The sequence below is a fragment of the Rhinoderma darwinii genome, chromosome 7 (genome assembly GCF_050947455.1).
Source record: "Rhinoderma darwinii isolate aRhiDar2 chromosome 7, aRhiDar2.hap1, whole genome shotgun sequence".
NCBI classification, from domain to species: Eukaryota; Metazoa; Chordata; class Amphibia; order Anura; family Rhinodermatidae; genus Rhinoderma; species Rhinoderma darwinii.
The window spans coordinates 102709376-102736400 of record NC_134693.1 but is presented as its reverse complement, the minus strand read 5'-3'; the positions used below and the strand labels follow the sequence as shown (position 1 = coordinate 102736400).

General features: G+C 42.2%; 1 protein-coding gene across 1 annotated transcript in view; it reads right to left on the bottom strand.

The window, feature by feature from the left end:
- The window catches only part of PFKFB4 (6-phosphofructo-2-kinase/fructose-2,6-biphosphatase 4), an 85531-nt gene extending 58949 nt beyond the window's left edge, over positions 1-26582 (bottom strand). The window contains exon 1 of the mRNA XM_075833739.1: positions 26291-26582. Coding sequence (XP_075689854.1) covers positions 26291-26345 — 55 coding nt within the window. The 5' untranslated portion in view covers positions 26346-26582. The remainder of the gene's footprint in view (positions 1-26290) is intronic.
- Between the last annotated feature and the right edge of the window lie 443 nt (positions 26583-27025).

Here is a 27025-nt window from a genome sequence, read left to right as displayed (position 1 = left end):
TCCGTTGAGGAAATGTTTCAGCATTTACGCATTTATCTAAGGCATCTGCGTCAGGGCTCCCTTCTGACATTCCGTTGGAGCTTTCTGTCAGAACGGAGCCTTGACTGAAACAAACGGAAGCCACAGGTTTTCGTTTGCATCACCATTGATTTCAATGGTGACGGATCCGGTGCAAATGGTTTCCATCATAGACTACGGTATTGCTTCAGTCAAAACGACGGAACCCTTGCACAACGGAGACAAATGGAAACCATCTGCACCGGATCCGTCACCATTGAAATCAATGGTGATGCAAACGGAAACCTATGGTTTACGTTTGATTCAGTCAGGGCTCCATTCTGACAGAAAGCTCAGACGGAACGCCAGAACGGAGCCCTGACGCAGATATGAACGAAGCCAAAATTCACGAACTTAGATGTGGTCGATAACAACTGGATCCTGTATTTCCCCGTACACTGCAGGATTCTCATCCCTTTTGTTGCATCCGGTACAGCAGCCTATAGTGATACTAAAGGAACCACTACTGACAGAGTTACACTACACAATTTGCTCCATGAGTGACCGCCATTATGGTTTGAGAATGCTAATGTTTTGTCTTGAAAATGAATGACCAAATACTCCATCAGCTCCTATTTCATCCCCCTCCCCCAATATAATCTGTGGCTGTGTTTTTTCTTACAAACTCGAATGGAAAAAAGTAGAGGAGAAAATGCAATCCATTACAGAGATGTTTACAGGAATGTGGTGCAGTTCATTACTGATATTTTAGCATTTTTAAAAGAAAGATCTTTGAAAAATAACATTTACTGCCCGTGTCGACCAATGTAATTACAGTGAACCCTCTCCGAAAGACCACCTTCTGACCACCATGAAGACCATGTTCACAGTAATTTTTGGTAGTTGTCCCGAAGAGGTTTCACTGTATGTGATTTTGTGTCTTCTTCCACCACCTAGTGGTGGTTTCAAGCTGGTGCCAGTGAAGTGCTGGTGAGTGATCTGCACACAGTGCTGGCAAAATCTGGAAGTATCTATAGTGAGGCATGTTATGCCAGCCAGTGCCACAAAACTGAGGGTCAATGAGACATCTCTCCGTCCTCCCCTTTTATATGGGGAAAAAAAATATAAAAAATTTAATCACAATGTCTAGTGGTTTTTACAAATTCCTTATTCACCGACGCATTTTGTGCAATTGAAAGGATTCCAGAAAGGAATTCTTTTAGCCATGGTACCTGGAGCTCGTCTCTTGGTGACAATCTACGTAGAATAAAGTGGACCATGCACATAAGATGACAACTATCTCCTCCAAATCAATCATAAACATGCTTGGATCGGCTGAGCATGCATGCCAACTGCCATGCAGCAAGGGGTATAAGCCGCTGCCAGACACCACTGGCAATTTTCCACCTGGGGAACAAAGGATCAGGCATGTTTAAGTCTGCTACCCCATTACCCATTTAATTACCAGTAGGATTCACCAACATTTAGGTAATAAAAAATAGAAAAGAATATCCAGAATTACCAGAATATTGTGGTTGAAGGGCCACACGGTGCCGTCCTAGTAACTAAACCAGAAAACTATCCAGAAGAAAACAAGCACTCATCTGGGTAAGAGAAATTCAGATATTGATATATAAAAAATAAATATATCTATAAATATTGTGATATAAAATTAGTTTAATTAATTGAAAAAAGGGAAAAATAATGCAGACAAATTCAAGCGTGGTTTGAGGCATGGAGTTTACAGGTAACCACGCCTGAGGAAAATGGTGTCATGACGTCTCTCACCACCGTGCATACGTCTTACGCGTTTCATCCCAGCTGGGATTTCATCAGAGACAGGAAATCATGTTCACGATAGTACCTGCTTTTATAACACAATAAATTTGTTAACATTGTGCTTAACAATTTTGCCGTCCTGACAGGTTTGAATTTACTGTCCCTTCTAGGCTGTAACTTGTTATATATATCTTGCCGATATATCTTTTTGTATCTCATTTAGCATATTTATGCTTATATCGATATATACCCAAAATTATCCCTGGCCAGGTAGTTTTTAAATTGTATTCTATTACTGTATATGAATTTTGTGGGAATTGGTCTGCATTATTTTTCCCTTTTTTCTATGAATTAAACTAATTTTATATCACAATATTTAGAGATATTTATTTTTTATATATCAATATCTGAATTTCTCTTACGCAGATGAGTGCTTGTTTTGTCCTTGATAGTTTTTTGGTTCATAACATTTAGGCAATGTTTACTACCAGCTTTAGTAAAGGTGCTTTCACACGGGCAGATTATCGCCTAGTAAACGAGCGCCGATTGATTATGCATGTCGATCGGTGCTCGTTTGCTCCATTATAAAGAAGCAATGATCGGTTACGTATGGGGTAAAAGGTCTCCATACATTTTGCATCTTGTCGGCAGCACATCCCCTATTTACATGGGGAGATTTTCTGCCGATAAGCAAACATTTTTTTGGGCCGTGTGAAATATCCCATCAGCTGATGAACAAGCGTTTGCTCTTTACCAGCAGGTCAAGATGTGCACACTATTGAGCTATGCAATGTCAATTATCAGGACCTTAAGCCTTATTCAGACGACAGGGAAAGTCTGAAATAGTTGTTATTTTTTTTAACGGCTGTCACACCGCTGCATAAAAATGAGTGCATGTCTATGGGGCTATTCACACGGCCGTTTTTTTGTTAACGGACCGTGTGAATGGCCCGGGAATATGTAGGACATCTCCTATTTTTGCCTGTTTCCCCCAGACTCAAGTCTATGAGGGATCCGTGAAAAATTGAAGTTTTCACGGCCGATTTAGCACTCGGTCGTGTGAATATAGCCCAACTATGATACTACTTTGCCTTCTAAAGCTTTGTACTACTGTAAAAAAGAAAAAGTGCACCCAAAAGATATTTTCTGGTAAAAGTAGTAAAAAACAATAGAGATTGCTTACAATCAATAGAACTTTTATAGGCCACTCTATAGGCACATTATCCTTCAGCCAAAACACAAACATTTATTATGGAAATCCTCAAGAAAAAAAAAAAAAGACACTTTGGTATTGTTATTTACATGACAAATTCAATATATTACTACATTTTTAGCTTTGTTCGACATAGTCCTTTACTTCACTGTCATATACCGTTAAAAACCTGCAATCTGTACCCAGGGGCCCAGAAATCCTGCTAATCTGAAATTCAACAAAAATTGTTCCAGCGCTGGATTAACACCAAATAACCCGATAGTTCAGCTCTGGAGAGGTAGCAGTGCTAGCAGGTCATAGTCAAGTCAGCGCTATGTAAGCTTTAACCTCACATGTCAGATCAAGTGCTCCATGGAAATGAAAAAGGCCACAGGTATGTATTTTAGGCCCTCTTCACATTATGTCTGTGCCCTGCATTTATCATATACAACAGGAAAGCTCCCGACGTACATGATAAACATGTTCTTTAAGCCTTAATTAGCCCGACGGAGACCAACAGAGTGTCTTTTTGGTCTCAGTCGGGCTGGTAGAAGTCTGTATACTTTTTTTTTTATAGGATAGAATAGAGTAGTAGACTGAGATTAAATTTTGAGGGATCCCATAAAAAAAGTATAACGTGCAGTAGTTTTTATCCTGGGAGCCCATGGGTGACAAATGCCACTGTATGGCATTTGGTACAGGTATGCGTTAAACATATACAGTACCGTGCAAAAGTTTGACAGTTACGGAAAAATGCTGCAAAGTGTTAGTTTTTTTTCCATCAATTAACAGTGAATGCGATTAAGTTATTGCTGCGTTGTTTCCACGGTAACTACTGATCACGTCTGATTTGGCCCAATTGCCCGTTACCTATGGGCACCAATTCGACGTTGAGGACGTGGAACACATAGGAGTCCAGAGATATTGATTTTATTTAGATTAGTGAGTGCCAGCCCTTTTTGGTTTTAATAATTAACACTGTGTATGAACAGAAGAGAAATCTAAATTAAAAATCAATATTTAGTGTGACCATCCTTTGCCTTCAAAACAGCATCAATTCTTCTAGGTACACAGTTTTTGAAGGAACTCGGGAGGTTTTTCCATCTTAGAGAACGAACCACAGATCTTCTGTGGATGTAGGGTTCCTCAAATCCTTCTGTCTCTTCATGTAATCCCAGACAGACTCGATGATGTGGAGATCAGGGCTCTGTGGGGGCCATATCATCACTTCCATGGCTCCTTGTTCTTCTTTATGCTGACGATAGTTCTTAATGACATTGGCTGTATATTTGGGGTCATTGTCATCTGCAGAATAAATTTGGGGACAGACGCCTCCCTGATGGTATTGCATGATGGATAAGTATCTGCCTGTATTTCTCAGCATTGGGGACATCATTAATCCTGACTAAATCCCCAACTCCATTTGCTGAAATGCAGCCCCAAACTTGCAAGGAACCTCCACCATGCTTCACGGCCGCCTGCAGACTTTCACGATCTGTGGGTATGTGGACGTACTGGGCTGTACCGCCGTAGCGGGATAGCAGCTGGCCATACAGTGTACCAAGTAAAGTCTATAGTCCGAGTAAGGGAACCTGTGGTAGTTCAGACCGTAGCCATGGTTAGGCTCGGATGGAACCTTGGCAGCAGACACCAGGCGTGGTGTAACACAGCAGACGTGATCGGTGTCACAACACGACTCCAACTCTCTAAGGTACAGGAACAAGGTAGAACGGGATACAGGTAGCAGGAACGGGAACACTGGGAACTGGAAAACACTAAGGGACCATTTTCAAGACTAACTCAGGTAAACACAATGCTCAGGCAGGGCCCTTCTTATAGTCCAGGGTGATTAGATAATACTAAACCTGTGTGCGCACTGGCCCTTTAAGGCTGGGACTGAGCTCGAGCGCGCACCCTAGTGGTCACTGCTGGATGGCCGCATGTGCAGGTATCTCTGGGAAGGAGGCAGTCGGCAGGTTGAGAGGAGTCTGTGGCCACGGACGTTACACAGACACTCATTATTGTACCGCTCTCCAGCCCTTCGGCGAACAAACGGCCTTCGGTTACAGCCAAATATTTCACATTTTGACTCATCAGTCCAGAGCACCTGCTGACAGTTTTCAGCACCCCAGTTCCTATGTTTTTGTGCATAGTTGAGTCACTTGGCCTTGTTTCCACGTTGAAAGGTATGGCTTTTTGTCCGCAGTTCTTTCATTAAGTCCACTTCTGGTCAGACTTCTCCAAACAGTAGATGGGTGTATCTGGGTCCCACTGGTTTCTGCCAGTTCTGAGCTGATTGCACTGCTGGACATCTTCAGATTTTGAAGGGAAGTAAGCATGATGCGTCTTTGATCTGCTTCACTCTTTCCTTGGAGTCTATGATCCTTAACGTTGCCGGTTTCTTTGTGCTTCTTCATAAGAGCTTGAACAGCACATCTTGAAACCCCAGTCTGTTTTTTAATATTTGCCTGGGAGAGACATTGTGGATTCAGTATACCCCCCATATGTTTTGTTGCTGTGCTCAGTCTTGCCATGGTGAAACTGTGACATCAAACAGTCTTCCACAACCTCACCTTTGTAGCAGAGTTTGGCTGTTCTTCACCCAGTTTTAAGCCTCCTACACAGCGGTTTCTGCTACAGTTAATGGCGGTTTCAACCTACATATAAACATTATCATCATTATCACCTGTTTGGTATAAGTGGTTAATCATACACCGGACTAAAATCCTACAAAATCCAAGGACTTTGTGCAAGTGGACTTAGAAGAATGGATGCCGTTTTGAAGGCGAAGGGTGATCGCCCCAAATATGGTTTTGATTTAGATTTCTCTTCTTTTCATTCACTTTGTATTTTGTTAATTGATGAAAAAAAAACACTTCTATTTTTGAAAGCATTCTTACTTTGCAGCATTTGTCCACAACTGCCTAAAACTTTTGCACAATACCATACATCGGGAAGTTCCCAACATCACTGTCCAGATAGGACAGTGGATGTCAGAAGCTTCCCAATGCCAGACTTTAGCCCGGAGGAAGCTCCTGACACTGTCCATGGACAGTGATGTCAGGGGTTTGTCCAGGGCCAGAGTCCCCGGCCGTATTTCTTCCGATGATCTGGCCGGGGACTCTGGTATTGTAGCTCCTGACATGACTGTCCATACATGAACAGTGAATCCAGGGACTTCTCCAGGGCTAGAATCCCTAGTGAGTGTTGGTGGCACTCAGGCCGGAGACTATAGCATTGCAAGGCTCTTGACGTCACTGCCCATATATGGACAGTGACATCAAGGATTTTCAAGGGACCGGAGTGCCCAACCAGAGCGATTGTGATGCTCTGGTTGGGGACTCTGGCATTGTAGCTCCTGACATTACTGTCTATACATGGACAGTGACATCAGGAGCTCCCCTGGGCACAGCACTTTAGGGAGTGTTTGGGCGACATATCCCACTGAATGCCTTCCGTCTGAGGTATACGTCGGGAGTCCTCCCAACATATTCCTCTGATAGAAGGCAAAAACTTAATGTAAAGGAGGCCTAAATTACAAGCTTCTAATAATTTGGGAGTTTCAAGAATACAGCACAAGCGTGCAAGAAAATGTAAATATTACGGTATTAATCTAAATTGGTTTCTTATTAACTTGGGCACTAATGTATGCATGAGTTTGTGCATTTCTGTGATAGGGATATTAGATTGTGAGCCCCATTCAGGACAGGAACCGATTTCAGTATTAATATGACATAAGAAAGCTGAGGCAAACAAAGACTGGTGCACATCATTAGCCCTTTCAAAGCATCCACTGTGACGTAAAATCCTGTCCTGTCTACATTATGGGTAACAGTAGCTTGAAGGTCACCAGGACAAGCAACGTGATTACCAGCATGTGAGCGGTCTTTTTCCAAAAGTGCTAGAACCTGCTAGTGAAGAGCTCTTGTCATCTTTCCAGAGCGGTTATTACATGGAATTAGAGGAAAGGTCACAAGGATTTGGTGTTGGCGGAAGTCCAGACTATTATACACTGGAATATCCCACTCTGCTAGACAAGTTCTACGTATAATTAAAGGCTTTGCAAGCAAATACATATTTTTTTATTACATCAATGTATTTCATGTTTTTAAACAACTTTCCAAATCACTTTTATATTAAAAAAATGTTTCACTTTTTAGGATACAGCTTCTATGTAGCGAAGTTATGAACTTCAATGCGAGACACAAAAGACCCGCTCTCAGCTCAGCTGAACGAACAGAATCAGCTGAGACAGAACGATACAGCTTCTATGTATACAGGATACATAGAAGCTGTATCTTAAAAAAGTAAAAAAAAATTTTAATAAAAGGGATTTGGAAAGTTGCTTAAAAACACTAAATACATTAATTTAATAAAAGGTGTACGTATTAAAACCAACTCACTACAAGTGCAAACACTTGCATTTCATGACCTGCTCTAATTCGGATGGTATCTTTGACCTGGAAACATTCCACAGATCAATATAAATGGCTTTGTACAAATTAAATTTGTGTGTATATGATTCTCGATCAAAACCAAATTTTGTTGTCATGCAGGTTGTCGTTCACACGATGTTTTTGCATCCTGTTTTTTTTTCCAAAATTAGAAAAATAATTTTTTTGTACCTTTGGCCTATCCGGTTGCCATTAACTTCTATTGTACAAAAAACAGGATCTGTCTAAATCATTTAGGGTATGTGCACACACACTAATTACGTCCGTAATTGACGGACGTATTTCGGCCGCAAGTCCCGGACCGAACACAGTGCAGGGAGCCGGGCTCCTAGCATCATAGTGATGTACGACGCTAGGAGTCCCTGCCTCGCTGCAGGACAACTGTCCCGTACTGAAAACATGATTACAGTACGTGACAGTTGTCCTGCAGCGAGGCAGGGACTCCTAGCATCGTACATAAGTATGATGCTAGGAGCCCGGCTCCCTGCACTGTGTTCGGTCCGGGACTTGCGGCCGAAATACGTCCGTCAATTACGGACGTAATTAGTGTGTGTGCACATACCCTTATGTGTCCAGTTGCGTACTGTTTTAACCCCTTAAGGGTATGTTCACACGACAGCGTCCGTAATGGCTGAAATTACGGGGATGTTTTCAGGAGAAAACATCCCCATAATTTCAGCCGTAACGGCATGTGCAGGCGCTTGAACGCCGCGTCCATTACTGACGTAATTGGCGCTGCTTTTCATTGGAGTCAATGAATAACAGCTCCAATTACGCCCCAAGAAGTGACAGGTCACTTCTTTGATGCGGGCGTCTATTTACGCGCCGTCATTTGACAGCGGCGCGTAAATATACGCCTCGTGTGAACAGACAAACGTCAGCCCATTGCTTTCAATGGGCAGATGTTTGTCAACGCTATTGAGGCGCATTTTTCGGACGTAATTCGGTGCAAAAACGCCCGAATTACGTCCGTAATTAGTGTGTGTGAACATACCCTAAGGATGTGGACTCGTTGGAACGTTCAAGGCGCAGCCTCATTTTTCAAATCTGACATGTATCATTTCACGTGGTAATAACTTCGGAATGCTTTTACCTATCCAAGCGATTCTGAGATTGTTTTCTCGTAACACCTTGGACTTTGTTACTAGTAAAATTTGGTCGATACATTCAGTATTTAATTTAAGAACACCAAAATGTAGGGAAAAATTAGCATTTTCCTAAATGTAAACATATGCATGTAAGGCCGGATTTACACGAGCGTGTGCGTTTTGCGCGCGCAAAAGGTACTTAACAGCTCCGTGTGTCAGACGCGTATGATGCGTGGCTGTGTGATTTTCACGCAGCCGCCATCATTATGACACTATGTTTGTAAACAGAAAAGCACGTGGTGCTTTTCTGTTTTCATTCACACTTTTTACTGCTTTTGCGCGAATCACGCGCGTCACACGGAAGTGCTTCCGTGTGCTGCGCGTGATTTTCACGCACTCATTGACTTCAATGGGTGCGCGATGCGCGAACAACGCACAAATATCGGACATGTCGTGAGTTTTACACAGCGGACACACGCTGCGTAAAACTCACGGACAGTCTGCACGGCCCCATAGACTAACATAGGTCCGTGCGAGGCGCATGAAAAGCATGCGCGTTGCACGGACGTATTACACGTTCGTCTAAATAAGCCCTAAGACAGTTAAACCACACAAAATAGCTAATTAACATTTCCCATATGTCTTCTTTAGATTGGCATAGTTTTTTGAACATCATTTTATTTTTCTATGACGTCACGGCTTTGAACTTTAGCAGAAATTTCTCACATTTTCAAGAAAATTTCAAAAGGCTATTTTTACAGGGGCCAGTTCAGTTGTGAAGTGGCTTTGAGCGGCCCATACAAAACAAACCTCCATAAATCACCCCAATTTAAAAACTGCACCCCTCAAAGTATTAAAAACAGCATTTAAAACGTTTCTTAACCCTTTAGGCGTTTCACATGAATTAAAGCAATGCAAGGGTGAAAATGTACACATTTTTTATTTTTTTTGCAAAAATTAAATTTTGATCCTTTTTTCTGTAGCACAGAAGGTTACCAGAGAAACACAACTCAATATTTATTGCCCAGATTCTGCAGTTTTTAGAAATATCCCACATGTGTCCCTAGTGTGCTAATGGACTGAATCACAGGAGCACCTAGGGGATTTTGGGACTCCTTTTTATTAGATTATATTTTAGGCACCATGTCAGGTTTAAAGAGGTCTTGTGGGGCCAAAACAAAAGGAAACACCCCATTTTGGAAACTACAAACCTTAAGGAATTCATCTAGGGGGGGTAGTGATTTTGATCCCACAGGTGTTTCATAGATTTTATTAGAATTCGGACATGAAAAGGAAAAATTTAAAAAAGGTTTCCAAAAAGATGTTTTAGCTAAAAAAAAAACAAACAATTTCCACATGGAATAAAGAATTAAGAGCCCCCACAGAGTAAGGAAATACCCCATATGTGGTCCTAAAATGCTGTTTGGGCACATGGCAGGGCTCAGAAGGGAAAGAGCACCATTTGGCTTTTGAGCATAGATTTTGCTGGAATATTTTTAGAGCACCATGTTGTGTTTGCAGAGCCCCTGAGGTACCAGTACAGTGAAAACCCCCAAGAAGTGATCCCGTTTCGGAAACTACATAACAGAATTTGATGCAAAGAATGAAAAACTACAAATTTTTCACAATTATGCAATTTCATGGCCCAATATGTTGTGCCCAGTTTGTGTTATCAGAGATACTCCCACCATGAATTGTTACGCAGGGTGTCCCGGGTATGGCAATACCCCACGTGGCCATTATCTGCTGCCTGGGCACACGGCAGGGCTCAGAACGAAAGGAGCACCAGTTAGCTTTTGGAGCATTTTGCTGGAATGGCTTTTCATATAAAAATTTGTATAAAATGTATACTGAAAAGTTTATATAACTTTGTATAAGTTTGCATAAAATTTGGATAAAGTTGGAAAACTGGATAAAGTTTGGATGAAAGTCACTGATCGGCCACAGGAATACAGGACTAAAATATGTGCAGCTGTGTTCAGCTGGTCTATCCGGGTACCGCTTGAGCCCACGTCAATGCTAAGAAGGGAAAGTGGTATGCGGCATAATATTACTGTGGCTGTGAGAAGTACATCAGGGTAAATGCAAAAGGCGGTTCAACAACATCAGAATTTCAGCGACGTACGGTATATTTTATAGCACACCTTCATGGAGTCCTGGCTTCTCGGTGTCACACTGATAGATAGTATCTTTCTTATGCAGTTTTTTCAGCATACCGTGCACCGTTTTTGGCTCTTTCCCTTCTTGCCAGTATGGGGAGCTTCACTGGGGAATGTTGCCCTGGCACAATGCATGTGACCTCGCTTCCAGAAGTACCGGAGTCCTCCCCTTCCAGATTTACAAATATAAGGGACTTAATTACCACCTCTTGAAATTCCAGGAAAGTTCCCCGCTGGCCTGATGATTTGCATAGCACGCAAGCATTATGCAATGATATTTGCATGATGTGCACGGCCAGCTTCTTGTACCACACCCTTGATTTCCGCATGGCATTGTACGGCTGCAGCACTTGATCTGAGAGATCAACCCCTCCCATGTATTTATTGTAGTCAAGAATGCAATTGGGTTTGAGGGTCTGTGTACTGGTACCTCATACAGGGACAGAGGTGCGGTCATGGCCATGTATTGTTGTCAATACAAGGACATCCCTCTTGCCCTTATACTTGACACACAATAGGTTGTCACTGCATTGTGCCCTACTCTCACCTCTTGTGAGCTTTTGCCCGAGCAGCGACCTAGGGAGGCTTCTCTGGTTCTTGCGAACTGTGCCGTATGCCACTGTACTTCTGGATGCGAGGCTTTTCAAAAATGCTGGTATAGTAATTATCCAGGTAGAGGTGGTAGACCGTGTCCAGCAGTGGCTGCACCAAATCCCACACAGCTCCCATCAAGGGGGGCATTCTGGGGGATGAATAGTGGTGTCCATCCCTTCATATATATTTTAAATTTGTAGGTGTACCCTGATGTACTTTCGCACAGCTTGTGCATCTTCACGCCATACCTTGCGACCTTATTTTGCAGGTACTGGTCGAATCGAAGCCTCGCTTTAAAATGTCCTAGGGACTAGTCAACAGCAATGCACTTCTCGGGGGTGTATACCTGGGCAAATTTGGCACTGAAATGGCCTAATAGGGGTATAATTTTAAATAGGTGGTCAAAGCTGAGGGCCACCTTGGGGTGGGCACTGTACATTATCACAGTAATGCAAAAATCTGAGAATTATCTCAAAACGAGTCCTGGCCATCGCCATGCGGTACATGGGGGGTGGGGTACGGTATATCTGTGCTCCAGTATGTTCTTATAGATGGCTATTTCAGAAGCCCCATACTGAGCACAATACCCCAGAACCTCAATTACAGGGGTCCACTGTTTGGGCTTGGTGTAACTACATGAGGCATTCTGGGCGATAAACAGTTGGGCATATAGGTTAGTTTGGGTCACCATTAAGTCAATACATTAGTCAGTGAAATAAACGTTCAAAAAGTCTATTTCCTGTAACCCTGCTGTATCAAATTGAATCCCTGTGGTACTCATAAACCCAGGGACCTGGGGCTTGTAGTTCTCGGGGATTGGGGTCCACATGGGGGTCACTGCTCTCAGGGGGTGGTGTAGTAGATGTCCGGGGGCGATGTCTTGGCGGTTCCTCATCCTCACCTGAGGAGGAAGAGGAGAGGTAGAAGAGGGTTTCTGTGTCACTTCCGGACTCTCTGTCCGAAGCAATAATGGCATATGCCTCCTCAGCCGTAAATACTTTACGGGCCATTGTGCTCTTTATCAGATAGGTGTGTTGTGTGAATGTAAGTTGTGCTTTAACACGTGGAGTATGTAGAATGTGTAACCAGCAAAACCTTTTTATTTTATTTAGTAGTACCAGTACAGTTTTGTACTAGAGAATTTATTTTATTTTATTTTTTTAAAAAGAGCAAGGTCTGAATTATAAAATCAGCGATGGTGACATCACTAATCAGCCACAGGGACACAAATTTGGTGTATGCCTCACAAATATGTGATTCAAACATCTTTATTAGAAGTTTTTATGGAATACAGTTAAGTTGATAAACAAAACTCTATACATCCATAAAGTGTAAGAAAGAAAGAAAATAAATAAATAAATAAATAGGAGCAGAACAAACAAAAAACAAAAAGAACCAGCTACCTAAGGCTATGTTCACACGGAGTATTTTGCAGGGGAATATCTGCCTCAAAATTCAGTTTGGAAGTTTGAGGCAGATTTTCCTCTCCCTGCACGCTGTTTTTCGCGCCGTTTTTCGCCCGCGGCCATTGAGCGCCGCGGGCATAAAACACAGCGAAATACGCTTTCTCTGCCTCCCATTGAAGTTAATGGGAGGTCAGAGGCGTAAACGCCCGAAGATAGGGCATGTCGCTTTTTCCCGCGAGGCAGTTTTACTGCTCGCGGGAAAAAGACACTGACGTCTCCCATTGAAATCAATGGGAGGCATTTTAGGCCGTTTTTGCAACGCGGTTTCTGCCTTCAAAAAACTCGGCAAAATACTCAGTGTGAACATAGCCTAAGAGTAGAAGCCTATAAGTTTGGACAATATTGCCAAGGCGTCCATCTTTCCTGGAATAAATACTTTCCTGCCTCCCAATTTAAACCTAGAACTTTTTCATATTGAAAATATATATTTACTTTGATAAAATTCTATTTTCTTTAGAGAATAAGTCCAAATTGTGAAAAATAAAAAAAAATAAAAAAATGATCACCCCTGATGGAAGGTGCTCCTGCACTTGTGGATTGAATTTCAATTGAATTCCCAGTCAGGACAAGATGTCAAATAGGAGTAAAAATTTTCACGTTTTAAAAGACATACATGCTATGTCAGAAAATCGGAATAAAAGGTACGCGCTTCGATCCTGGACCAGGGTCTCTCTCAGGCTTGAAGAAGGTCCTTCTTCAAGCCTGAGAAAGAGCCCTGAGGATCGAGTTGTGTCAACCATCTCGCAAAAACTCAAAAAGGTGAGTGGTAAGTCTCATTTTAAAGGGAAGGTGTCACAAATTTTTTTTATTTTTTATATATGTTCTTGCTTTTAGTATGTCATTAAAAGAAATTTTATTTATTTGTGTTTTTGTGTTGTACTTTTTTCTTTCTTTTACTTCTCTATGGGAGCTGCCATTTTTTTTTCATCTCTGTATGTGTCGATTAACAACACATACAGAGATGGAATACGGCACATACATCCCCATAGAGAATGCGAACGGGAGCCGTTCCATTCACTATAGCGTACGCCGTCTGTGTGGGAACGGCGCATGCGCCGCTCCCACACAGACCAAAAGGAAGGTCTTCGGCAGAGCGACATCCGGCGCCATTTTCATGTGGACCGGAAGCCGCGGCCGGACAGTAAGACGACTACTTCCGGTCGCGGCTTCCGGCCATATGTTCAGATGCAAGGACTAGGAGCGGAGGCGGCAGGTAAGTTATGTTTGTGTATATGTTCGTGTTATACTGTGTGATTACCACTGTATCTAATCCTCCTACACTGTGCATTCACTCCAAAAATGGCGGCACACCGTGTAGGAGGTTTGAACATTCAATCCCCTCCTTTCTCCTGGCACTAGCCAGGATAAAGGAGGGGGGATTGTGTGAGGACACTAGAGCGAGTGTGTCTTCAATTTTGCAGCATAAAGCAATGAGGTTGCTTTACCACATGCCAATGCTGCAATTTTGGGAATTGCTCCCTCTAGTGACCAGCACATGGAAATGTTATAAATTAGAATCTAATTTATAATATTTCCTGACTTGTGAAAAAATTAAAAAAATTAGAACAATGTGTAATCCTTTATATACTAACTGTAACTAAAAAAAATATATATATTTCTAGCGACATATTCCCTTTAAGCACATTACTGTTGACCACCCAGCAACTACAGCAATACCCCAGAGGAGCACTCTGTGTCTTTTTTCTTTCCATATCACTGCCACCAGGTATGCATCATATCACCCACTATCTCTCCAGCATAGCCCATTGTTGTTTGGATTAAACTGAGCCAATTTCTTTGGATGTAGATATATGCAGAGGTGAATTTTTTAACCGTTACAAGATGACGTATGCATTTAGTATTTTGACAAGTGTATTGTATAGCAATCAGCCATTCATCCAGGAAAAACCCTTTTTGCAAATCCTTTTCCCATTGTAACATGTATTTAAATTTACCAGTATATTTCCAGAAACTAATTTGTTATAAATAGAGGATAGATTGCTTGAGGGTGCTGTGGACTCTATGCCCTGTATAGATCCCTTTATATCCCTCTGACTCAATACTCTAATACAGGGGTGGGCAAACTTTTTGACTCGCGGGCCACAATGGGTTCTAAAATTTGACAGAGGGGCCGGGCCAGGAGCATTTGGAGGGAGTGTTTGGGCCGGATATACTAAAGCATTAAATGTAGTGTGTGCAAACCTCATAGCACAGTAAGAACACTACAACCCAATTTATTAACTGTCTTTCAAATGTGAAAAATAGCCCTTATCAGTTAATAAATTTGTCTCAAGGAATATGCAAGATATGGCATTTACATACTATTTCGCAGATACTGGGAGGAGGAAATGTAAATAGATTAAAATAACATACGCACTGTGATTTATCAAGAAAAAAGTTCTGTTGACTCTGTAAATTAGCTGCCAACCTCTGAGCAGTAGCCGCCCGTTCTTGTGTTGACTGCTTGCTAGCATAGTTTGCATGCTTCGTGGCAAAGTGACGGCTGATATTGTACTCTTTGAAAACCGAAGGGCTTAATGGTGACGTGAAACGAAGTGAAAATTAAAGTGAAATAAAGAGAAATACGCGCCACATTAACCCCTTAATGACCGGGCCATTTTGCACGTTAATGACCAAGGATTATTTTTTGTTTTTCCACGGTTGCATTCCAAGAGTCGTAACTCTTTTTTTATTCCGTCGACATAGCCGTATAAGGGCTTGTTTTTTCCGGGACGAGTTGTATTTTGTAATTGTACCATTTTTAGATGCTTATAACATATTGATTAACTTTTATTAACTTTATTTTAGGAGAGAATTGAAAATAAGCAGCTATTCCAGCATTAATTTTCACGTTATAAATTTACGCCGTTTACTATGCAGCGTAAATAACATGTTAACTTTATTCTATGGGTCGGCACGATTACAGGGATACCAAATGTGTAAAGGTTTTATATGTTTTTTCTACGTTTGCACAATAAAAACCCTTTTAGAAAAAAATTACTTGTTTTTGCATCGCCGCGTTCCAAGAGGCGTAATTTTTTTATTTTTCCGTCGATGTGGCCGTACGTGGGCTTGATTTTTGCGGGACAATGTGTAGTTTTTATTAGTACTATTTTGGGGTACATAGGACTTATAGATGAACTTTTATTTTATTTTTTATGGGGGGAATGGGAGAAAAGAGAGAATTTTGCCGTTGTTTTTTGCGTTTTCTTTGGACGCCGTTCATCCGGCGGTTTAATTAATGTGTTCATTTTATTGGTCAAGTTGTTACGATCGCGGGGATACCATATATGTGTATGTGTGATTTGTTTTGACCGTTTTATTAAATAAAACCACTTTTTGGGGCAAAAAAGTAGTTTTATTTGACTTTGACTGTAATTTTTTTTATTTTTTTTTTCACAAACTTTATTTAACGGTTTTACTTTTTTTTTTTTAGTCCCACCAGGGGACTTCACTATGCGATGTGCCGATCGCATATATAATGCTTTGGTATACTTCGTATACCAAAGCATTATTGCCTGTCAGTGTAAAACTGACAGGCAACCTGTTAGGTCATGCCTCTGGCATCGCCTAACAGGCAGATGCTGAAGACAGACCTGGGGGTCTTTGTTAGACCCCCGGCTGTCATGGAAACCCGACGGCGACCCGCGATTTGTTTGCGGGGGCGCCGATCGGGAGACAGAGGGAGTTCCCCCCTCTGTCAAACACATTAAATGCCGCTGTCACTGTTGACAGCGGCATTTAATGGGTTAAACTGCCGGAATCGGCGCGTGCTTCGATTCCGGCAGTTGCAGCAGGAGCCAGGCTGTGTATAACAGCCGTGCTCCTGCCGCTGATCGCGTGGGTAAACTGTCAGTACCCGCGCGATCACAGGACGGATATATCCGTCCTCCTGCGCGAACTAGCAGCTGCTGAGGACGGATATATCTTGGACAAGTTCGGCGGGCCGGATTAAAAAGCCTAACGGGCCGTATGTGGCCCGCGGGCCGTAGTTTGCCCATGTCTGCTCTAATAGCTTCAACAATTTTATATTTATTAATAATACTTTTAATTTAAGCAATTTTCAAGAAATCTTTGTCATGTATACCATAAAGCCGTAATAACCATTCTGGAGACCCAAATTGGTCTTTATTATATAAGATCAGCTAGGCTTGAGATTCCCTTGGACTCCCACCAAGTATTATCCCACTTATATGTTAAGTGCCGAAAAAAAATCTAGTTTTAAAATCTGTCATATTAATGGGCAATTCCCCTAACTCTAGTTAATCACCGATCATATTATGATGACCTATCCAGTGGATAGGTCAGCAGTATGAAAAACTGCCCCATGCCCAGGCAACCTCTGTAAGGCCCAATTCACACGAGCGTGTTTAACATCAGTGTCCTGTCCGATGAAATAACTGACAGCACACGGACCAATGCAAACTAAAAGGGGCTATTCACATGTCTAATTTTTCACTGAGAAATTGTCTGTTGCGTAAAACTCACCACATGTCCTATTCTGGTCCATTTTTGTGGACCTAGGTCGCCCATTGAAGTCAATGGGTGCGTGAAAACAACGGACAACACACGGACAACATAGGTGTGCTGTCCAGGTTTCACGCATCAGTTGCTAAGGAGATGCAGGGAGAAAGAAAAAAAAAGTAAAACCAGGAATTGCTTGCAGAGGAGAAACACTGATGAGAAAAACTGATTTATGGAAACTACACGCAATATGCATAAACCGTGGCTCTTTATTTTGCGCGCAAAAATTGTACACGCCTAAGTTTGTTTGTGGTAGAGTGGATGGAGAACTTAGTAGACAAGTAAAGTTCTCAAAAGGCTGTATTCTCGAACAAGTTGAAAGCACTTGTTTCACCTGTACAAGCCAAACAGCCAAAAAACCCACGCAAAACATTGGTTATTTGCGATAAAAAAAAAAAAGTGTACGCTAACGGGCTGTGTGGCACTGCAATTTTTTAAGGCAAAGTAAATGATATCATGAATCTCACTCAAAATTTATTTCAATCTATAATCCTAGTGCGTTTAAATACTGCAATCAAAACAGACTTTACATGGATTTTGGCCCAGATGTGTGAACGGGTATAAAAAGGATCTTTAGCCAGATCTCGGTTCTGTCCATTGATATTCTTATACATAGTCATTAATTCCCCCTGAGCAATCTTTTTCCAAGTGAAATAACCTTTCTTGGTACTGCAATCCACTCATTCCATTAATTCCTCAGGTAGCCCCCCCCCCCCCACTGCACCTGTTCCAGTTCAGCCATTTTCTTATACACAGGTGTCAAAAACTGTACACAATATTCCATGTCTGGTTTGACTAGTGATTTGTATTGAGACAAAACGATGTTCTGGTCATGTGAATCTATGCTTCTTTTGTGGTACTCCCGTGGTTTCGGTTGCCTGTGCCGATCATTGGTTGCGAATATTAAAGTTATCCTTATGTACATTAAACTTAATTTGCTACTTCTCCGACCAAGCCTACAGCTGCCCCATATCTGTCTGTATTATATTATCCTCCTCTCTTTTGATCCGTTTTTTAGTGCCAAATTGGATCTGCAAATACTATGAACAAAAGGTTTCAGATTGTTTACTTATTCAAAATTAAAGTACACCTCCAGCTTTGAATGTACTTTGGAGTACTGCTCTGGGAGTGATCCCCCAATATATGGTCATGAGCCAAAATCCTTCTTCGGCAAGAAAGAGTGATCAGAACACGGAAGCTATAGGGTATATACATATCCAATTAATTCAATCCAGCTAGGAAAAAGTTTGTATGTGCGAAAGACATCTGAGCTACCTGCGGCAACTGCAGTCTATGTTTAGAGGACTCCAACAATAAAAATGTATAGGGAATTGCTCGTAATGCTACTCCCTAATATTTTAGAGCAACATTCAAGGCAAAAGTTGAAAATCCAGCTTTTGCCTGGAGTTGAGGCACCCAGTCCACAAATTTAGCTTCCCTTCTTACTCATCCTGAGATCTTTTTGCAGGTGACACCTATAGCTTGTTCCTTGACTTACGTTTCTGAGCAGTGATTGTCATGGCCTGCGTGGGAACATGTACAAGAAATAACTATTTGTGCTGCGTCTTGTATTAGCAATAGATGTAGATGAAGTGGCTGGACCCAGTGGTTAAATACAATGTCTAAGAATCTATGGGCATGTTCACACTGCTTATTTTTCGGCATACTTCAGAGTGTAAATAGGTCGCATTACGACGCGAAATACAGCTCGAAAACGGCTGCAGACAGCTTCCCATTGATTTGAATTATAAAAATCTGTGTGGTTCATACGAGAATTTAACACCGCTGTTTAAAAAAAAGTGTAGTGTAAAAATACACCTTGTAAAAAAGAAGCGACATGTCACTTCTTGAGGTGTTTTTCAAGCAGATTTTTAACATTTGCAATGCACGATGGCAAAAGAGCTTCAAAAATACCTGGTTTGAAATCAGCCTCGTATTTTTGTGTTTTACATATAAGCCATGTGAACGTGACCTTTCTGCCGAGAATCGGTTTTGCTTCTCTTGTTCATTCTGTGGCCAGCTTCATTGTTCCCAGCACATTGCTAACATTCAGGTTAGGTAGGTTAAAGAAACCAAAAAGGTATGTACCTTTTCCTTTAAGGACTTAAAGTGAGGATAGGCTCAGAAACGGTTGCCATAGAGACTGCACGTAGGTCAACTACAACTCTGTTCTGTAAATGACTCATCCCCAAATCTGTAGCTTCTTCCTTGCAACACATTTTTCTCTTCCTACTCCGCCTCTCTGTTTGCATCAACAGGAATATTAACTCTGTGCAGCTACGATGGCGCTTCAGCTTGGGACATGTGGCAATGTGAAGATGATCTCTTTCCACTATACTGCTCATATAGTATTTGTGAGGTTCTGATTCCAGAAAAGGGAGGGCTGGAAAAGAAGAAGTGCAACTATATCAAACCCCTTGTTTTTAGAGGTCCTACGCACTAAGCAATTCTTAGCACTTTTTCCACTTTCCCTGATGTTTGTTGTACAATTCTCTTAATGATGACCACATGCAAAGTAACCAGAGAGGCAGACCTGTGGACTGTGGTCACTTTCCCATTTCAAACTGCAATAAAATAATGATTTGGATTTATCAGCCACTGGTGGGAACAGACCGCGCATGCCCCGCGACAATAAAGTCATATGACAAAACCCTTCTGGATTGGAAAATTCAGCCCAGGCAGAGAATTATACAGGATAATCCTGCGCTTCTTTATTGTGTCAACAAACATCCCACTATCCCGCAAAAACAAGAATCCTGTGTACTCCATATACTCGCATAAACTAATACAATAAAGTCAAGATACAATTTCAGCTAGTAGATAGCGATCCAGGGATGAGATCAGTGAATAATCTCCAATGTTCCATGCACATCTTCCTGTACAGAGCAGCATATATTGCTTCTTTTAACATAAAATTCCCATAAAATTGCTGCTCGCTTTACTGCCAAATTCATCCCTTTTTCAACTCGGATATCACCATCTCCCAACATTGAGGAAAACGCTGCAAAATCGGCACCATTTTCTGCAGTAAAAAGACACAGGAAATGGTGCGTTTTTCCGCAGCGGAAATCCTGCTAGTTTTTGCGGAATTGCTGCAGAAATTTTCTGCAGCAATTCCGTTAGATGTGGACAAGCCCTAAGGCATTTTGAGGCAGATTTATGCTTGGCAAAACAAAACAAAAACTGTGCACATACCCTTAATGGGAAAGACAAGCTTATAAAGCTGTAAAGACTAATAGTAAATCCTTGTAAGGTGTGGAATTAACCCTAAAATAAATAAAATCCTTGCAATGTCCTCTTCTTTCAAGTAGTTACAAAAGGATGTAACTTTCCTCGGTTTTATCAAAAGTTTGTACAAACGTGGGAAGACCAACAATGTAACCATCACTATAGTTCCCACAGAACTATATGGACTCTGACAAAAAGAAAAACCCATGCCGTATTATGGAGAGATTCTTCCATAGAAACACCCAGGTGTCACCGTACATGCTTCGTGCACGCGGCTGTACCCTAATATCTGGGTGACAACCTCTGTGGGAGTTGCAATGGCTGTTTGAAGACACAACAGATAAGGACATCATCATATACCAAAGCAAGGGAACATCGGTGGTCAAGTTTAATAGCAACAGGAATCAAACAAAGTGGCTGTCATGTAAGGCTATGTTCACATCTGCGTCGGAGGTTCTGGTAGGGGCTTCCGTCGCAGATCCGGCAGGGTTCACTGGAGACAATAGTGCAGTATGCTGCGCTATTGTGTCCGGTAAAATCATGGACACCGACAGAGAGCGGACAGAACCCATTAAAGTCAATGGGCTCCATCGGCAGCCGGCGGTATCTGTTGTGCAATGGAACTGTTGGTTCCATTATTCTCTTGTTCTGCTCCTCTGACGGAGCAGAATAACGGAACACACCATTGCAGGTGTGAATTCAGCCTAATCTAGGTGGGTGGATAACTAGAGACTGAGCAATTTTAGTAAATTGCTTGTATTTGCAGATTTTCATAATTTTTAATTAGGGCTTGTCCGCACGTAATGGAATTGCTGCATATTTTCCGTCCGGAATTGCGGACGGAAAATACGCAGCAGGAAAGTGGGTGAGATTTAACAAATCTCATTCACACACTGCGTAAAATTTCCAAGCATTCACCTGCGGTGCGTATTTTTCGTACCGTCGCATGTTAATTCCTGCTGCGGAAAGTGGACTGAATTGCTGTGTTTTTCAGAGGAGATCTCACCATCTCCCAGCATTGAAAAAAACGCAGCAAAATACACACCATTTTCTGCAGTAAAAAATGCAGGAAATGGTGCGGTTTTTCCGCAGCAGAATTTCTGCTAGTTTCTGTGGAATTGCTGCAGAAATTTTCTGCAGCAATTCAGTTACGTGTGGACAAGCCCTTAAACTAAATCCAATCTTATTCATAAGACTACCCCTTTAAGCTGCCCATACACTTTAGATAGCTGTCAGCAGAACAGCCGTTCCTCCCGACTCCCCCATTTTCATTCACGCATGGATTGGCTCGGCGACGCATGCGTTTTAATAGGTTAGAAGGGAATAAGCCATTGCCAGACTCCTAATAGGGCAAATGTATGTCATACTGCGGCTTCTATCGGAGAATCCTCCCCACTCGGACTCTAAATGAACCTGGTGATTACAAGTGATCATCTGCCGTACCCCGCAGGATGATCGCTTATTATCACATTATCATTACGGCTTACAAATAATACCTTTACTTATAGTTGGGTGTGCTTTTTGTGTGACAATTTCTTCCAATATACTCATGCTGTTGCTTCATTGCTTGTGGTGGACTATTGTGACCAAAATTAGTTGACTACAAAAACTCCATGTATTGCACATAAATACGCATTTTAATTGTAAGCATTTTAGAAAAATCAATGAGTCCAGAACATCAACTTCTTGCTAACAGATATCTTCAAAGAGGAACCTGGAGTTTAACTTCTCTCTCTTCTCGAGCACACATGCCAAAATAGGAAACCGTATAGATCAGTGAATCTACATATGTTTGTATGTTCTCATCTGCTATTTTACCCATTTTAAGTAGAGAACTCTACTGTCTTTAGTGGATAAGATGACCGAGCAAACTAGATAACCTCCAGAAATGAATAGGTTCATCTTCGCATGTAAAGCAATACTCTACTAAGATTGCTGCAATCGTTCCTTTTATCAGAGGAAACAGCGGTCATTGACTGTCAGTGGACTACATACCCACTGTGGGCCCATACTGCACCTCCACGTGGCCAATACTTACGCGTCCTTCTGTTCTCCGTGCAGCTCGGCCTACTGTGATGATGCTTCAGCCCATGTGAACGCTACAGCCTGTGAAACGTTATCCCAGAAGGTGGTTTTCTTTCAGATTTGTGATTTTTGTGGCGGAATTGCAGCTTTTCCACCGCAAAAATCGCAACATTTGCGGCTTTTACCAATAACCGCAACAAAAGGGCAATGACTCCACAGCAGAAATAGTCATGCTGCGGATTACAAAACCACACTGCCTGTCAATTTGTGAACGTTTTCACACTGAGTGTGGATGACATTTGTTTAAATCTCAATCACTTCGCTGCTACTGTAATACGCTGCAGATTTTCCTTAATTAAATCAGTTGCAAAAAATCTGAAGCTAAACCGCCCCACGTGAACATACCCTTATGGCAGTATTCTCTGTGCCTAACAGAAGCACCACACGTAGAAACAGGTCCATAATACTGACCTATAGGGACATTGTGTGCCACCATACAGGGTCTGTGCACTTGGAACGTGTGCATGAGCTAGGGCGCGCACACACACACACACACACACACACACACACACACACACACACACACACACACACACACACACACACACACACACACACCAGTACTTGAAGGTAGTATTTAGAGTAGTAATAACTGACACAATGTAATTTTTCAGGGCAAATCAGTCCGTTTTATTCCCGCTTTTCATACGTATGGCTTCATCCCAGACAGACACATTATCACAGAGACCTTACTACTGTGTATATTAGGAACGCCATGTTGCTTGGTATCCCAGGACAGCTATTTATATCACACACATTGCTCTAAAGAGATTATAGAGGTGAGGACATTAGAATGACAATGGTCTAGCCAATGACAGATGTAGAAGAAAATAAAAAAATTAAAAAACACCCATACACCACTCACAATGGTTTCTGTGGTGATCGTACAGCATTCAGGCCTCCACTCCAGTTCAACTGCAACAAAGGTTTCCAATTGTAAAGATCATAGAAACATTATCTGTATATTAATCAGATATAATATAGATATATTTGCCCTTGCAATTTACATCATTATAATAGACAATAACTGTATTCTATGTAAGCATGTGGCACAATTCCTAGGAATCTAAACAGGCCCTAAGAGATGCATATACATGGGCTCTGCGGCAGAGGGGCCTTCGGGTCCCCTCATACCAAGGACAGGTGCAACCGTAACCTCTGCTACTTCTTTAGCTACATTGCTGCTAGCATAATATTAACTGCAGAGCTTTATTATAATGTAGAATATAAACTGTAACTTTGTATTACACATCGCGGTTATCAAAGCAATAGTCTGGCGAATAACGATGGGCAAAAATAGTCACTCCTTTCAATGGAAGTTGCTCGTAGTTTCCATTTATAACAGAAACCACGACGCAGTGCCGCCAGCACCCACCAAACGCAATTGACTTACAATGAGACCGGACACGTTTTGTCATGGGGTCCATTGTACGGACAGGAAGTGCTGTATGCGGCGCTATTTCTCTAGTCAGGTCTAACAAAATTAGCGACAGAGCCTTAGGCTGGGTTCACACGAGCACATTAACGTCCGTAATGGACGGACGTATTTCGGCCGGAAGTCCCGGACCGAACTCAGTGCAGTGAGCCGGGCTCCTAGCATCATAGTTCTGTACGATGCTAGGAGTACCTGCCTCACTGCAGGACAGCTGTCCCGTACTGTAATCATGTTTTCAGTACGGGACAGTAGTTCCACGGAGAGGCAGGGACTCCTAGCATCGTACATAACTATGATGCTAGGAGCCCGGCTCCCTGCACTGAGTTCGGTCCGGGACTTCCGGCCGAAATACATCCGTCCATTACGGATGTTAATGTGCTCGTGTGAACCCAGCCTTAAAACGTTTTTTTAGGACAATCTCGAGTATTGCTACAAGTAGAAAATGTTTCAGAGGATAAAAAAAAAAGAAAAGCAGTGCCATATTTTGCTTTATTGAAAATTGTTTTTTTACAGGGAAAAATAAACTAAAATCAGACTGTTCCCACTATAGCATAATATTTCTGTGTCTAGATTTGCTAAAATGTAATTGAATAGAATTGTGGTGAGTGTAAACTCCGCTTAGGCCACGTGGGCGCGAGTAGGTTATGGTGCGGTACAACATCCGAGATAAATGGAACCGTAATACGGCACCCATAGAGGTCTATAGGACCCTACTGAATGTTTGTATACCTCCAATATCAGAAGTTAAAAAAATCATTGTAATGATCTATCGAACGCCAAAGGTCTTCTCCTACCCAAGCATTTACTTTGAGAGAAGCTCTCTACAATATGGCGCCATGTAGATGTATAATACAGCAGCACACAGAAAACACGCCATAATGTAAACCTGCAGGCTGTACAGGCTCCGTGCACATGGCCCTGCTGTATGTAGGATGCCTTAAAGGGGGAGTCCAACATAAAAGGATGAAATTCGAGGTGATCGTTAGAAGGACTGTAAGCTTGTATTTATACAGGATTCCCTAACGGAAGGGGCTGCGGCGCACGCATGTTTAATATCTAAAGGATACAGTTGTAGATTCTCATGACTGGAAATCTTGTCACAATACTGTATATAGAGGGGTCCGAGTACACAGACCCCCGCCAATAATGAAAAACGTATCCAGTCTTTTGAGATTAACACACTGGATATATTATATCTCATTACTACATTTTTTTTTCTACAAACTTTATGCAGTCTTTTAGTGGTTAACACTGATACACTGAACCCGCTGTGGACAGGGTATAGAGCGTAATTACTGGTTTTTTTTTCGACAAACTTTATAGAGTCTATTGGGATTACCAATCAGACGGTGTGTAGCCGTAAACAAAAGGCAGTATTTATAGGGATGGGCAGCGCCTGCTGGTGTTTACCATATTGTGTGGTACAAAACACCACGTTAGACTGGCGAACTGGTACCAATGTGCCCCACGCAAAAAATGACAACACATTCACCCTATTTTCTAGGACACTTTTTGAACGATCTGACATTTGTTTATGAATCATAAAAAGGGAGTCCTGTAAAAAAAAGAAAAAATATATTTTGTCTGGGGAATTGTTTTAGCAGAGTGACATGGGCATAAAAATGTCTCAGTTATCCAAGTAAATGTCTCGCACAAGACCTATCCGGTCATACGTCCTGTGGACCCATCAATGTTACAATTGTCCTGTAATGGCCAAACCATCTTGGTCAGTGACATAAAAATGGTCTCACACTGCTTTAGTGCATTTGGCATAGGTTACTATGTGTGCCGTTTATAAACACTTATACGAGTCCCAAAGTATTTATCAAAGAGATACGCCATTACTTTATGGTGGAATATGAAAAACAGTGCACGTGACCAGACCTGTTGTTACCCGTACTACAGAGATAGCGCAATGTATTTTATGTCACGTGACATTCTCAGGAATACACCGAAACTGACAATAACAATGTGCCATATGACATGGGCTACAGAGCAGCTATATATATAAAAGGTGCCCCCCCCCCCCCACCTTGTTATATATATATTACACATACACACATATTAAAAGGAGTGCACAATAGTAAAGCAAAGAGGGATGCAGTAAAGAAAGGAATCAATATAGACATAGACAAGATACACAAGGCAGTCACACACTGGGGCACAGACTTGATATCCTTCCGTGTGTGTTATATGTATGGCGGACACACATACAAGTGTGTTTACATGCACAGCAGCACGTACACATTCTAGTACACACACATTAACCCTGTGTAGTCCGTCTCCTACCTCTCCTCCCCCTCCCGTTGTTGCTGCCGCCGTTGGTGCTGCTGCTGCCCCTCATTGCACCAGTGCTGAGAGCTGTTCCCTCCAGTGTCAGCAGAGCGGAGCTATGAGGGAGCCGGGCACAGCTCCTGCCAGCTGCATGCTGCTATTCTCAGCCTCCTGTGAGTGTCAGTACAGCTGAGCCCAGCCTGCCATGCGAGAGTGCCCCCTCCTTATTACAGCCCAGACAGGGCACCCGAGGAATGTAGCTCTATAGACCCTCCCAGGGGCCTGTCCTCACACACTGCCCGGCCATAGGCAGAATCACGGAGGGGGGAGGAGGAGGATTCCGTAGAAGAGAAGCGCACGCACACACAGGGCTGTGTTTACACACAGGGAGGCTCGTCTGCCACATTCGTAACCCTTACACTGCCGCAGTCCTGTCATCATGATGATGTAATCCTAAAATACAAGTCACAAATCTGAATCTAAGTAAATGCAACGTCCAAGAACTGAGAAGATGTGACGTGAGGGGGCGGATATTCTTTCTGGACTTCCTGTCAGATTCTGTTCAGAAACATTAGTCATCCTCTTCCCTGACTAATATGGCTGATATTCCACTGAGCCTCAAACACACTACAGTCTCCCCAGAGTGATACCTTTTATTCATCTAGACTGGGTTCACACCTGCATTGGTATTTCCATTGCTCTGCTCCGTCAGAAAAGCAGAACGACGAAAATACCGGAAGCGCCGGTTCA